Consider the following 13,214-nt stretch of genomic DNA (forward strand, 5'->3'; position numbering starts at 1 on the left):
CCTTCCTTCCTTCCTTCCTTCCTTCCTTCCTTCCTTCCTTCCTTCCTTCCGTAGTGTTCTGCCTGTATGTGTGCCTGCATGCCAGAAGAGGGCACGAGATTTCATTATGAATGGTTGTAGGCCACCATTTGGTTTCTGGGAATTGAACTTCGGTTCTCTGGAAGAGCAGCCAATGTTCTTAACCGCTGAGCCATCTCTCCAGCCCTCTACGTCCCTGCTTTCTATAAGCAGACATGGGTTGGATGCTATTCCCTAAGGTTGTTCTTCGTGGCTTTGGCCATATCTGTACAAACACTGAGCCCTTCTCATTGTCCAGGGAGTATCAAGAAACAGTTTTCCCAGCAGTGCTTGCTCTTTCTGGCATCTGACAAACCCTTTTTACCCAGGAATAGAAAGCCCATTCCCCAAGCCTTCACTTTCCCATCTTCCAAGAGCATAGTGGGACACATTTCACACACAGGCTTCTGAGGGTACTGTGGTCCTTTCACGGTCAACTTGACCCTTAAATGTACAGTGGTGTGGGTGGGAGTAAGGAGTGATCTATTGTCGGGTGGAGATTTTGTCTTATGAATGAGTAAGGCCTAGCTCTTTGGAGGTTGATTTAGAGAGGCTGGTACTGTGAGGTTCTGATTGTGTTTGTTTCAGTGGGGTGGAGTCAGTCCTAGCATTTCCTTGTCCAATAGGAAGTGGCTAAATTGCCAAACCACTGAGATCACTATTGTTGACTCTGATTCATGAATAAGATTAGAACTAGAAAGCTGTCGAGGAACCCCAGATTCAGCCCTGGTTGTCCTTTTGATTTTTCTCTGCCTAGTAGAGGACTGTGGTCCCAGCTTTCTGAGTGTGATGTTTTCTTGATTAGTGAGGTGGGTTATTTGTTTGCTTGTTTGTTTGTTTGTTTTTGTCAGCTTGACACTGGCTTGAGTTATCTGGGGAGAGGCACCTCAGTTGAGAAAATGTGTCCATCAGATTAGCCTATAGGCAAGTCTATAGGGCGTTTTCCTGATCAGTGGTAGATGTGGGAGGGCCCAGATCACTGTGTATGGTGCCACTTCTGGTCCTGGATGGTGCACAAGAGTAAGCTGAGCAAGCCAGTAGGAGTAAGTCAATAGGTGTCTTTCCTTCACAGTCTCTGTTTCAGTTCCTGTCACCAGGTTCCTGCCTTGAGTTCCACTCTTGACTTCCCCTGATGGTGGAGTGTGACCCTAAAAGCAAAATGAGCCCTTTCTTCCCTAAACTTCTTTTGGTCCTGTTCTTCATCTCATCAGTAGAAACCTAACCAGAACAACTGCAGAAAGGTGTGTTGCTTTCTGTGCACTTTTTTCTGGAGCCAGCATTGGAAGAGGTGTAGGGATTGGTAGCAGCTTTCCTTGAGATAAACGAGGACTATTTTTGATTTATTATTTTTGGTCATTTTTAGGGATTTCACACATTCATGCTCTGTACAGACCGCTCTCACCTCCCACCTCCTGTCCCCTCTTTTTCTTCCCCATCATTTTTTTTTTCTCTTGCTGCTCATTTCTGTTCACGCATCTTTCTTGTGGTGTGAGTGTTGAGAAAAACTGCAGATCCTTGTTCGTGCTTCTCAGGCTGCTATACTGTAGCACTCGCGACATACTCACAGTGAAGAATGCTGACTTTGGAGGAGAATTTTAGCGCCAGGTTCTAGAAAAGATTTTTAAACTTTTTAAAGATTGTTTGCACCCTCTGACATCTGGTGCCTGGAGTTTCTAGTATTTGCTGGGAGACTTCCTTTCCCTGTCCTTATCAGTAACCAGACATTAGTTTAAAAAGGGAGCAGCAGTCCACTTTGAAGCTTTTACTGGGGAGGAAAAAGGAAATAGCCATGATGTCAGAGCTGGTGTTTTCCTTCATCCTGATGGTTGTGGTAGAGGTGTGATTTTGGCATGAAGGTATTGGCTGTTAGGTGGGCTGGAGCACCAACACATTGCTTCTTCCCTTTAAACTATTCTCCTGCTTCTCCAGACAGTGCTTTGTTGTACCCCACACTACCTATCCTCCCTAATTTCCCTTCGTGGTAATAACTACGTTTTTGGAAATGTGTGATGCACTTCTTGCTTTAAGTTTGTAACGTGGCCAGAGGTATAACCCTTGCCAACCCCAAGGAAAAGCAATCGAACTTCTCTGCTTTGCCTTCTTGAAAGTGCAGGTCACACATGCAGCAGAGAAGAGGACAGTTGCTGGTCCTCCAGAGTCACACATCTGGAATAGTAGGGAGGCTTAGGTGTCATCAACAGGTTGTACCTCTGCTGCATTTAAAACAAGTTCTTAATTGCATCACCGCAAAGTGTTCATATCTCAAGTTTTTGTTTTGAAGACTTTTTATACACATGTATGCTCTCTCACACACATACAAAGACCCAGATCAAGATGAACGTTTCTGTCCTTGAAGATTCGCTCACACCCTTCCCCAGATACTGCCATAACTCCTTCTTGGAGGCGGAATCACGTTTCTGATGTGTGCAAGTTTTTCAGTGCAGGTGTAGTCATATGGACGGTAGGCTTTTCCTCGCCGTCACTCTGTGACATCCCTACCTGCCACTCTGTGCAGCGTTAGTTGCTGTTTTTAGTTGTTGTCATGTGGTGTCCCGGCATTTAGATAGACAACAATTTGTGGTAGACATTTTTATTTCTGTTGTTTTGGTTAATTATGAATAAAATGTTCATCATTCAGGAGGTGCTGGATGTAGCTAATTCTGTTTTTAAATTACATTTCCTCAATGAGGAGTCATTGAGTCATTTGATGTCTACTTTGTAAGGGCTTTGGCCATTTGGCTCTCCCTTCTCCCTTTCTCTCTCTCTCTCTCTCTTTTTCTCTCTCTGGGCGTATGTGTGTGTGCATGCATGCCATGTGTATGTAAGTATGGAGGCCAGAAGAGAGCATTGGATCCTGTGGAGCTGGAGTTAAAGACAGTCGTGAGCTGCCTGACACAGGTGCTATGAACGGAGCTGAAGTCGTCTGAAGAACAGCACACTCCCTTAACTGCTGAGCCAATTCTCCAGCCTTTAGATATACTCTTTTATGAAGTGACTATTAAGATTTTTGTTGTTAAGTTTATCCCTGTTTGTCAGTATTCTTCACATATCTGCAATATGAGTCTTGTTGGAAATATATATTAAAATATTTCTTTCACTTTCATTCTCAAGTTTTTGATTTGTGATTTTTTTTTGAAACAGGGACTCACATAGCACAGGCTGGCCTTGAAGTCACTGAAGGTGACTTTGAGCTGGTTCTTCTGCCTCTCTGTCCCCCGTGTGTGCTCTGTTGTGTCTGGTTTATGCAGCTCAGAACCTCATACATTTAGGCACCCTCCCAACTCAGCTGTACTCTTGGCCTCTGCCTTTTCATTCTCGTAATAGTGGCTTTTCTTAGGTGTCTCTTCTTTATTTTGGTGAGGTCTAACTTACCAGTACTCATTTTCTTTATGATGGCTCCTTTAAACATTGTTTGAAATTATATCATTACATCATTTTCTCCTTTCCTTTTCCTCCCTCCAGCTCCTTTCATGTACCCCCTCCCCCATTTCATGACCTCTTTTTCTGTAGTTGTTACACACACACACACACACACACAGACACACACACAGACACAGACACATATATTTCTTAAATATATAAATACAATCTGCTCAGTCCATAAAATGTTACTTGTGTGCATATGATCGGGGCCCTGCACGATTTACCCCTTTAGTGTTGACATGTTTGTTGGTGCTGTCCTTGTTCGGGTCTTGTTGAGGTGGCCATGCTGCTGAGACTTCATGTGTGTAGCTTCCCTGAAAGTTTTAGGGGCCACAATCTCACAGCAGAAACTTTTTGCTAACAGCACCTGTTTTTTTTTCTGTATTTTAAAAAAATCATTGCCTTTCCTTCACTTGACTGTCTCGAGGGGAAGCGACGTGAAGGACCGCTGCTGTGGAAGTCATGCCAATCATGTGTGTGACTGCCTTCTGAGGGAGAGCCTTGGCAGATGCTTGTGGGAAGAAGAATATTTATGAAGCATTTCGGGTTTGCAGAGCCATTTATCATTCTGTCACATCTGATTCCAGGCAGGAGCTCTTTATGGATCTGCGGGGATTCTTGGTCAGTTTGGATGCCGGAGGGATTGGTAGTACACACAGGTTCCCCGGGGGCTCTGGTGCCTCCACATTTGGCTGGCATCACTTATCAGGGTTAGGAGTTGGACTGCGGTCATGGGCTAGCCCTGTAACTTGCTGGCTGCCCTCAGGGACACAGTTCTTAGCTCTCAGTCTTGGTTTTCGTGTCTTTTCAATGGGAGTGATGAGAATGTACTTCCCTCTTGCCTAGGCATGAGGTATAGACAAATTACAGAGTGCTTAGCGCAGCAGGCAACAACACCAGGCTGGGCTAAACTGTTGTTCTTATGGCCCAGTTCTTCCGGATCACGGTGCAGTATAGAACCAGGAAGAGCTCAGTCCTATACCTCATTTCTCTGTCAAGGTTTTCTGTCATACTTTTCCCTTCATGTTCCCCCCCCTCTTCTCCCTCACTCCCTCATTTTTGCTGGGAAAAACTGACGCACATCCCAAGCATGAACAAGTTAGACATGTTGTCAGAGGTTGAAAGAGTTGCAAAGTTTGAAAGTTTACTGATAGGAAAGTGTCACGTGATGGAAGGTTTTTCTTGTTTTATTTTGTTTAGAGATAGGTTACTAATCTAAGGGACTTGAGAAAGAACTATGAGACGTTATCATTTGATTTCAAAATAAAGCTGACCCTTTTATCTTGGCTTCTTACGAATGCCACATGTAGAATTTACACTAGTATTTCTAATTTAATAAAGGAAAATTATGAATATTTCTACCTAAGAAGTATAGTTCTTTATCTGGATGTACATACGTGAAGCTGAGAAAAATTGTTTGAATTTGGGGAATCAAATTATAACTAAATGTGTTATATCCGCTTTATTCACCATCTCTCTCCCATGGTGTAGCCCTTTATGCAAAGGTGGCAAGACCACATGTGGAAAATAGTTTGTATTTTGATCTGTCTTTTTGAAGTGAAAACAAGTCATGTTGACTTCCCTGGTTACAGAGGCCCAGTGGCCCTCCCTTTACAGCCTTGGAGTCTTTTCTGAACTTCCTCTTGGTGGCTTTGGGTGGAAATATCACGCCATAGGCCACGAAGTTGACGTGACATCTGCGGTACCTCTGCACCCTTGGTGTTTGGGCCGCTCTTGTGCTGTAAATTGTTTCCTTGCAGGGAAGGCATTGGAGGTGTGTTGGCTGCTTGACTCCCAGTGGAGAAAGGAGGGTGTTAGTACCACAGGGCAGGGGGACCCAGAAGGACAAGGGTGGGGAGGGACAAGGGTGTGGGCCTTAGGCATAGCCACATACAGGATCATCAGGAGAGTTGCTTTAACTCTTGGTTTCCCAGGCCCTGGCTGGAAGTTCAGCTTCAGTAGGATGGGCCTGGCCTGGGATCTACATTTTCTTTTTAAAGATAGATTGCTGGACTAAGCGGGTAGTACCAGCAAACAAACCAAAACAAACAAAGCAAGTACAGCAGCCCCCAGAGGAGGAAAGCCAGGGCCTTGAGGACTTTGTAGCTTCCAAGGGTGGAGATTTCACAGCATGGTGTGCTTGGTTAGGAAAGGTGGAAAGGGAACATCAAAGCTGCCCTGCCTCCAGGCCACAGGCTCGGTTCTGTGGAGCCACAGCTACATGGGGAGTCTGGCACAAATGGGCTGCTGGAGAGAAAAGGCATTTGGGTGTGAGACCAAGGAGGGAGAAGCCCAGCAGATGCTTGGGGAGGGGTCTGTCTTTTACTCACCCCTCTTTTAGAGTGCTGGTACCCAGTGTGACTGTAAGGGATCACCTCATTCTCAGGAATTAGAATCCTCAACCCCCACCTATTTTAACCCTCATATTCCTACCCTTCCTATCTGCCTCTGCCTTTTTTGCTTGTGAGGACATCTCCTCTCCTATTCCTCTTTTTATTTTTCCCCAGCTCCTCCCACCTCGGTCTCCTGGAATTCCCTACCTTTGGACTTCCACTGTTACAGCTCTGCAGAGTATAGTGTGGACGGCACTGAGGGATGGTGGGTGAAAAGACACAACCGTGTGTTTAAACATCTGTAGGTGCATCCTATTGATTGAACAGAGATGATGGGGATCGGCATGACTGTGCCGGGTGGTTTAGTACCACACTGAATGCATGTGGACACAGAGGGCAATTGGACCTTAGTTCTTGATCAGTTGATCTCTCTGTGTCTTCCAGGATTTCTCAAATTTTAAAGATGAGGGTCTAAAAGAGCTATTCTTAAACTATATTTTTAATTTATTGTTTGAGGAATTTATACATGTACACAATGTGTTTTGATCAAACTCACCCTTGTACCTTCCCCTACCCTGGGCCCTTTCATATCCCCTCTCCCCCAACTACTTTTCTCTGACAAGTTACTGTATGCATTTTAATCCCACTGCGTGCTGTCATTGTGTGCATGGTGTAGGACTGACCATTAGAACACAGGCAGTCTACAGGGGCCTCATCGTGTGGGCTGCATGGGTGGGAACTCCTTCCAGGAGCCATCAGCTGTCCAACTCCTTAACTAGAGGTGGGATCTTTTGGTGCTATGAGTTTTGAGCATTTCTGTGCTCTTTATCAGTTTGATAGATATTACATTGTTTCAACAGAATGCACATGTGTTTGGAGGGGAAAAGGTTTGTGGGTATCGTTGGACCAATGCCTTCAGGAGTGTGTGGCATTTCATTGCCCAGGCTGTTTGTGAGGAGTGCCATTTGTAAAGCAGGCGGGGTTGATGCTGTGTGGACTGTCCTGAGGGCTTATGCTCATTGTGGAGAGCACGTAGATTTCAATGAGAGCATGGAAAGTGAAACACCTGTGCAGCACTCAGCTCCTGGCATGTGGGCAGTCATGAAAACTTACATACATTCAATCTAATTGTAATTGCCAAGCCAAGTCATTCCATAAAATTTGGTGACAAAGACAGTTTAGAAGCATTGAATTTGATACCAAGGAATATGAAGTATTCAAAATGGATATGTCTCTTTTTATCCAGAGTCAACTCAGTTCACTTTAGGAAATACTTGCTGCATTTCCTCTTTAAGTAAAACTCCCTGTTAAGAAAATGGGTTACAGACCAAGGAGCAAAGCAGCTCTAACGGGACCAGAGATTTAATAATTTATGTCCTCTGCCTCTCTCTCCTGTCCCTCTGAGAGAGACGGGTATACTGCAAAGGACGTGTGGAGCTGGCTGTGCCTCTCCTAGTGCAGTTGGCCTCAGCCTCTCACTCTGATAAGCAGGTTTTTCTCCAACATTCCCTTTTGCTAGTGTGTCTTGTGTGGCACTGGGGTCATGTCTATGTCTTTCCTTTCTCTGTAGGCCAGGGGTTATCACCATGCAGGCGTTGTCGGAAGAGGACCGTAGGCTCTGGATGGAAGCCATGGATGGCCGGGAACCTGTAAGTAACAATTCAGGGAAGTGGAACAATAAAGACCCTGAGTGGTGTGCTGCCTCCCCACTGAGAGGTTTTTGCTATTGCTCTAAAGCATTGAGTCTTTGAAACCAACGTCCCAGGGGCATTTTTTTTAATTTGTGGATTGATGTTTGTAGATACTGCAGTTGCTTCTGTGTGTATGTAATTCTTAAGTTTTGGCCTGGACTCCTAAGATAGAAGTTCTGTGTGATGGTACAGCACCCATTATAGACACAGGTGTATTGTTTAGAAGAGGCAGAGCAGTCTGGATTGCTGGATGGATATTGACTATATGCTACCTTCACAAAGTGGGCTGTAAAGCATGAACCCAGCTGTTTGTAACGGGATATACGGTTGTAAAAGCATACATAGGCGACACGGCATTTTATCATTGTCATCTGATTAGGTTTCCCATTGCTATGGTGATTCACTTCTCATGGTAAGCAGCAGGACATTATCAGGGTAGATGGAAGCAGTTAAGCCTGACGACGTGATCTGTGCTCCCATTTCAGAGATGCTGGCCTCAGCAGGGTTTTGTGATCTTGTGGTTGTTATGCAACATGTGACATGTAAAACCCATCTGAGAGCCCTGGGGTAAGTCCCAGAACAGTCCATTTTATCTTGATGTTGAGAATCTCAACTACAGTTTTACAATATTAAGGTCACAAAAAATCCTAAGAGTAAAGTGTAACTGTTTCATCATAAAAGATAAAAATGTTCTACATATGTAAAGGCATGATCCAAAGGGGGAAATGTGTGCCTGATGAGGCAGATCTTAGCTACTCTTGCCTAGAGAACACTGTGCATCAAGCCTTTGCCCCTTGCAGATGATCTCAGTCTATTTGTACCTCTTTCCTAGCCTTGCTGGTGGGATGATCTGGCAGTATGGAGGAATGTGCTGTTCTCCCAGCTTTATTGTATAAACACAGGACTTAATCTAGTCAACAAAGCACAAGCAATAACTAGTGTTTTTATAACTTTTAGTAATATATATATTCATATTAAGTAACCACTTAAAGATGAGGCAAAGTTGGATAAACTATAATGAAACAGCTGTTTAATCTAAATTCTATTCTTGGGCCCAAATATAAGATAACCTCAATTTTTCCTATATGCATTGTTATCCATAGAAATACCCCCAAAGTAGATGCACCTTTATCCCTGTAGGATGTCATAGTAAGAACTGCCATATCCTCAAAAGGAGCTTCTTGGAACCTTCATCTTTGCTGGCATCTTCCACCATCAACTGAACACTGTGTGTTATAGGATTTAATAATTTAAATTCTACTTATTTTTTTTACTATATAACAAAATAGGTGTTGTGATTTTTATAGATGAGAAAATAGATTTAGAGGGATTAAATAACTCACTGCAAGCTTCACAGATGATAGGTGACTATCTTCGTAGAGCACAGGCCAGGATGCTATACATTGAAGAAACTTGACGTGTAGAAGCACATGTGGATGGAAGCTCACACCCAGCATGGTTGCTCTGCTGCCCAGACCCATGGTTTCCTGGGTTGTTCTGTCATTGCCCAGGCCCAGCTTGAAATGGAGTTGGAAGCATCCAGGCAAAGCATTGTGAAGTACTCAGAGGTCACTAGCTTCTTCCTTTAGTAGACATGAAATGGCCATATCTGTCCTCAGAAGAGAACGGAAAAATCCAGATGCACATAGGCAGCCATTGGTCCTGCCAGTCAGCACCCAGTGCACTTCAAGGAATAAGAGGAGAGAGGATGCTGCGAATGTCTGGCAGTCTCCACTGTGGTGGTGTAGCTGAAGTCTATCCATAAATAAATTTAGGTTTCATCTCTAATATAGATATATTTTCAGACTAAGGATTTATGCCTAGTTATTTTTGCAGTACTTACTTTCTCTGGCTCACTTGAATGACTCCCCAAACTCAGAATAGGTAGTCCCTGGGGTGATAATTCCCATCATTGCATGATATTCTTGCAATGAATTAAACAATACCAAAACCAAAATAAAGCAACAACAAAAACACATTCCTCGTTACCCCAAGCTCAACTTCTAATATTGCCTCACCACCATTTCAAGCCTCCTCTTCTACCAACCCCCAAACTTGGTACTTGTTCTGATCCTGCGTGCAATTGGTCCCTTACTACCCCCTTCAGTCTTGCCATAGGTTAACACCTGTCCTGTCCAGATGGGAAGTGTCATCTTGAACAAGCATATTTTTTTTTTGCTCCAGAATTTACACATTAATAGCAAGTCTAAACACAAGATAATTCTGTCTCTAAACATCCTATAAACCTGTTGCCTCAGAGGAATGTCTAACTTGGGTTGAGACTACACCTCTGTGTGCTTTTCAGTGTCCTAAAGGGAAAGATAAATACAGACAAATGAGGACTGCATAACTGACAGTAACATGAGCTGTAATTTTGTCTCCCACTGCTGAGAGCATAGTAGACAATTAGCAGCTCCATTTTAATCACCTCCTCCCTAATTAGTTAAATATGACCCCTTGGGAGTTTTGGCTTTGTCTAGTTGGCTTTTCCTCAAGCTGATCTTAGAGAAATTCCCTAATATTTGGGGAAATATTCTTAGATATAAATTTGGGCACCTGCTGACCAAAATATTATTCGGTATTAGAATGTTTTGGAGGTGGTGCTGGGGAATTTTCTTTTCTTTTCTTTTTGCTCTTTCATTGTTCAGTAACATTTTAGGATGACTGGGGAGAAACATCTAAATAAACTCAACTTACTTGATTTTGTAACATGATGATCGTTACATAAACCACAGTTGTTAGCCTATAGTCACGCTCTATCTTAAAGACATGTTGAATATTTCATGCTGTTGATGGGCATGTGCTAGAGGAAGTAATTGAAGCTGTATTTCAACATTAAACATTACGATTTTATCCACAGATCAATGAAAATTTTCAATTCAAATGAAGGGGGCACAGTTCAAACTTGCCTGAGATAAATCGTGTTTGTTAGGTGGTGTAACTGAAAATACTACAGTGTAGTATTTTTTGACCTGTTTGAACCAGTCACATAATGCTTGGAGTTGGCTTTTTTTTCCCCCTAGCTTTATTTTCTAGTCTTTCCATCTGCAGTAAGAGACTTTCTAACTATTCCAGGCTTATCTTATATCAGGCATATATTATCATCACCACCACCACCATCATCATCTTCATTTTCTGAGACAATTATGTTGGAAAGAAGAATGTAAAATTGCTATATTTTCATATAACATGATTAGCTATGTAGAAAATGCCAAGTAGTTCGAACAAAAACTGAACTAAACACCCACATAAGTACTCAGGAGTAAATGGTAAACTCTCCAGGATAAGCAGGATATGAGTTTCTTTCCCCACCCATTGTCATGCTTCTATAACCTAGCAATAAGCAAATGGTATCCAAAGCCAAAAACACAACGTAATCACTAAGCCCCAAATAACGCTCAGGCACAGATCTAATAAAAGTGCTGAGACTCTCGGTGGAAGAGGAGCTGGGTAGACGGAGAAACTGCTGCATCCGCAGATCAGAGGGTTCGGCTTGTAAAATCTGCTCTCTCCAAATCGATTGTAGGTTTAGTGCAATTCCTATCAAGACTGCCACAAATTTTCTTTACAGTTTATGTATAAAGGTACAGAAACCAGAGAGTTGAAGCAATTTTGGAAAAAGAATGAAGTGGGAGTAATTATTCTACTCTATTTTAAGACTTCTTTTATAGCAACAATAATCAAGGCATTGTATTGACAGAGGACAGACACCTGGATCAATGGAACAGAACAAAAAACCCAGAAATAGACTCATATACCCAATTAAATTTAGACAGACGTGCAAAAACAATTTAATGAAGGAAAAGGAGTTCTTCTTTTTTTTTTTTTTTTAAACAAAAACAAAACCAGAAACAAATGGTACTTTTAAAAAGGAATAGACACCATAGGCAAAATCAGAAATCTCTACTTAAGTCTCATATTTTACATAAGAATTAATTAAAAGTGAATCATAGATTTATGTATGAAGTGTAAAATTATGTGTTGGCATACAAAAGAGTTCCAAAATAGCCTGGAATGGAATATAACAAAGGCTTATTTATTAGGGGATAAACTCACAGAATTAATAGTGATCCATAAACAGTTCTCTGCATACCCTGGGAACTGGAACTGAATCCAGCAGCCAAGATGCCCGCACATGCTTTTTGTCTGCATTTATAGTACTTGAGACCCTGCCCAAAGTGGGCTGGTATCTTAAAGGTGATTGGCTGAAGGAGTTCCTACAGCAACTATAAGACTTTTAGATGACAAAAATTATTTTAATGTGGGGTTATGTGAATTTTTCAACACAAAACCAAAATATGGCCATAAAATTTAGGGGAAAAAGGAGGATCTTTTTTCTTCATGAAATTTAAAGCATTTGCTTTTGTATATAAAAGATCATGTTGAGAAGAAGAAAAAAGACTCTCAAGAGTGGATGGAAATGTTTTTGGTCAGTTTTCTGATAAAGGACCTACTCTTAAAACAGTTAAACACCCAATTAGAATATAGATAAAAAAACAAGGAGCCATTTTAAAATGAAGTTTAGGGGCTGAAGAAAAGGTTCAACAGTTAAGAGCACCCCCTGCCCTTTCAGAGGGTGGGAATTTGGTTCCTAGCAGCCATTATAAGCAGCTCACAACTGCTCAGAACTCTAGCTTTGGGCATCTGATACCCTCTTCCGGCCTTTATAGACATTGGAATTACACATGCACACACATGAATAAAAACAACAACAAAAAACCCTCTTAAAATGAAATTATAACATAAAAGCACACAAAAAGATGTTCCATATCATCAGTCAGTAGCAAAATACAAATTAAAATCACAGTGTGTGGAAGTCATTACAGAAAACCACAACCAATCAAAATGCAGAGTTTTATGGAGCTCAGTCCCAATGGAACATCTACAATACAATCCCTGACTCTAAGGCTCAGGCAGCATTGCAAAGAGTGGGTGGAAAGATTGTGGGAGTCAGAGGATCAGGGAGTTTGCTATGAGATCGTGTCTGCTGTGAATGTCAGAAGCTACACTCAGAGTCTCATGAACATGACTGCCAAACATGAGCTACAAGGATGAGCAAATAGACATTCTAAAGTGGATGGGAAAAGCTCTAGAGTCCTCAACCCTACATAGAGAACTATAAGCAACTAAAGAATGCTGAGAACAGGAAAAGGTCTTACCTAGGGAAGAATACACCAAGTGGTTATTGTCTTAGTTAGGGTTTCTGTTGCTGTGATGAAACACCATGACCAAAAGCAAGTTGGGGAGGAAAGGGTTTATTTGGCTTATACTTCCATATCATAGTCCATTACTGAAGGAAGTGAGGGCAGGAACTCAAGCAGGTCTGGAACCTGAAGTCAGGAGCTTATGGCAGAGGCCATGGAGGGGTGCTGCTTTTTGGCTTGCTCCTCATGGCTTACTCAGCCTACTTTCTTATAGAACCCAGAACCACTAGCCCAGTGATGGCACCACCCAAAATGGACTGGACCCTCCCCCATCAATCACTAAGTTAGAAAATGCCTTACAGGCTTGCCTACAACCTTATCTTTATGGAGGTGTTTTCTTTCTTTTATTATTATTATTATTTTTATTGAGCTCTACATTTTTCTCTCCCCTCCCAAGGTCCCCATGCTCCCAATTTACTCAGGATGTTCCCTTCTCTTAGATGACTAGCTTATGTCAAGTTGACATAAAACTAGCTATTACCAATTGGTTAGCCCTAAAATTATAT

The 13,214-nt window shown here is 42.3% G+C and overlaps 1 protein-coding gene across 4 annotated transcripts in view; it reads left to right on the plus strand.

Annotated features, from left to right (window-relative positions):
* Nucleotides 1-13,214, plus strand: part of Arhgap26 (Rho GTPase activating protein 26) — a 397,026-nt gene that overhangs the window by 148,679 nt on the left and 235,133 nt on the right. For all 4 annotated transcript variants that reach the window (XM_026783646.1, XM_005356026.3, XM_026783647.1 and 1 more), the window contains exon 11: nucleotides 7,384-7,462. In XM_026783646.1, coding sequence (XP_026639447.1) covers nucleotides 7,384-7,462 — 79 coding nt within the window. The remainder of the gene's footprint in view (nucleotides 1-7,383; nucleotides 7,463-13,214) is intronic.

Source organism: Microtus ochrogaster, chromosome 18 (genome assembly GCF_000317375.1).
Source record: "Microtus ochrogaster isolate Prairie Vole_2 chromosome 18, MicOch1.0, whole genome shotgun sequence".
Classification (NCBI taxonomy): Eukaryota; Metazoa; Chordata; class Mammalia; order Rodentia; family Cricetidae; genus Microtus; species Microtus ochrogaster.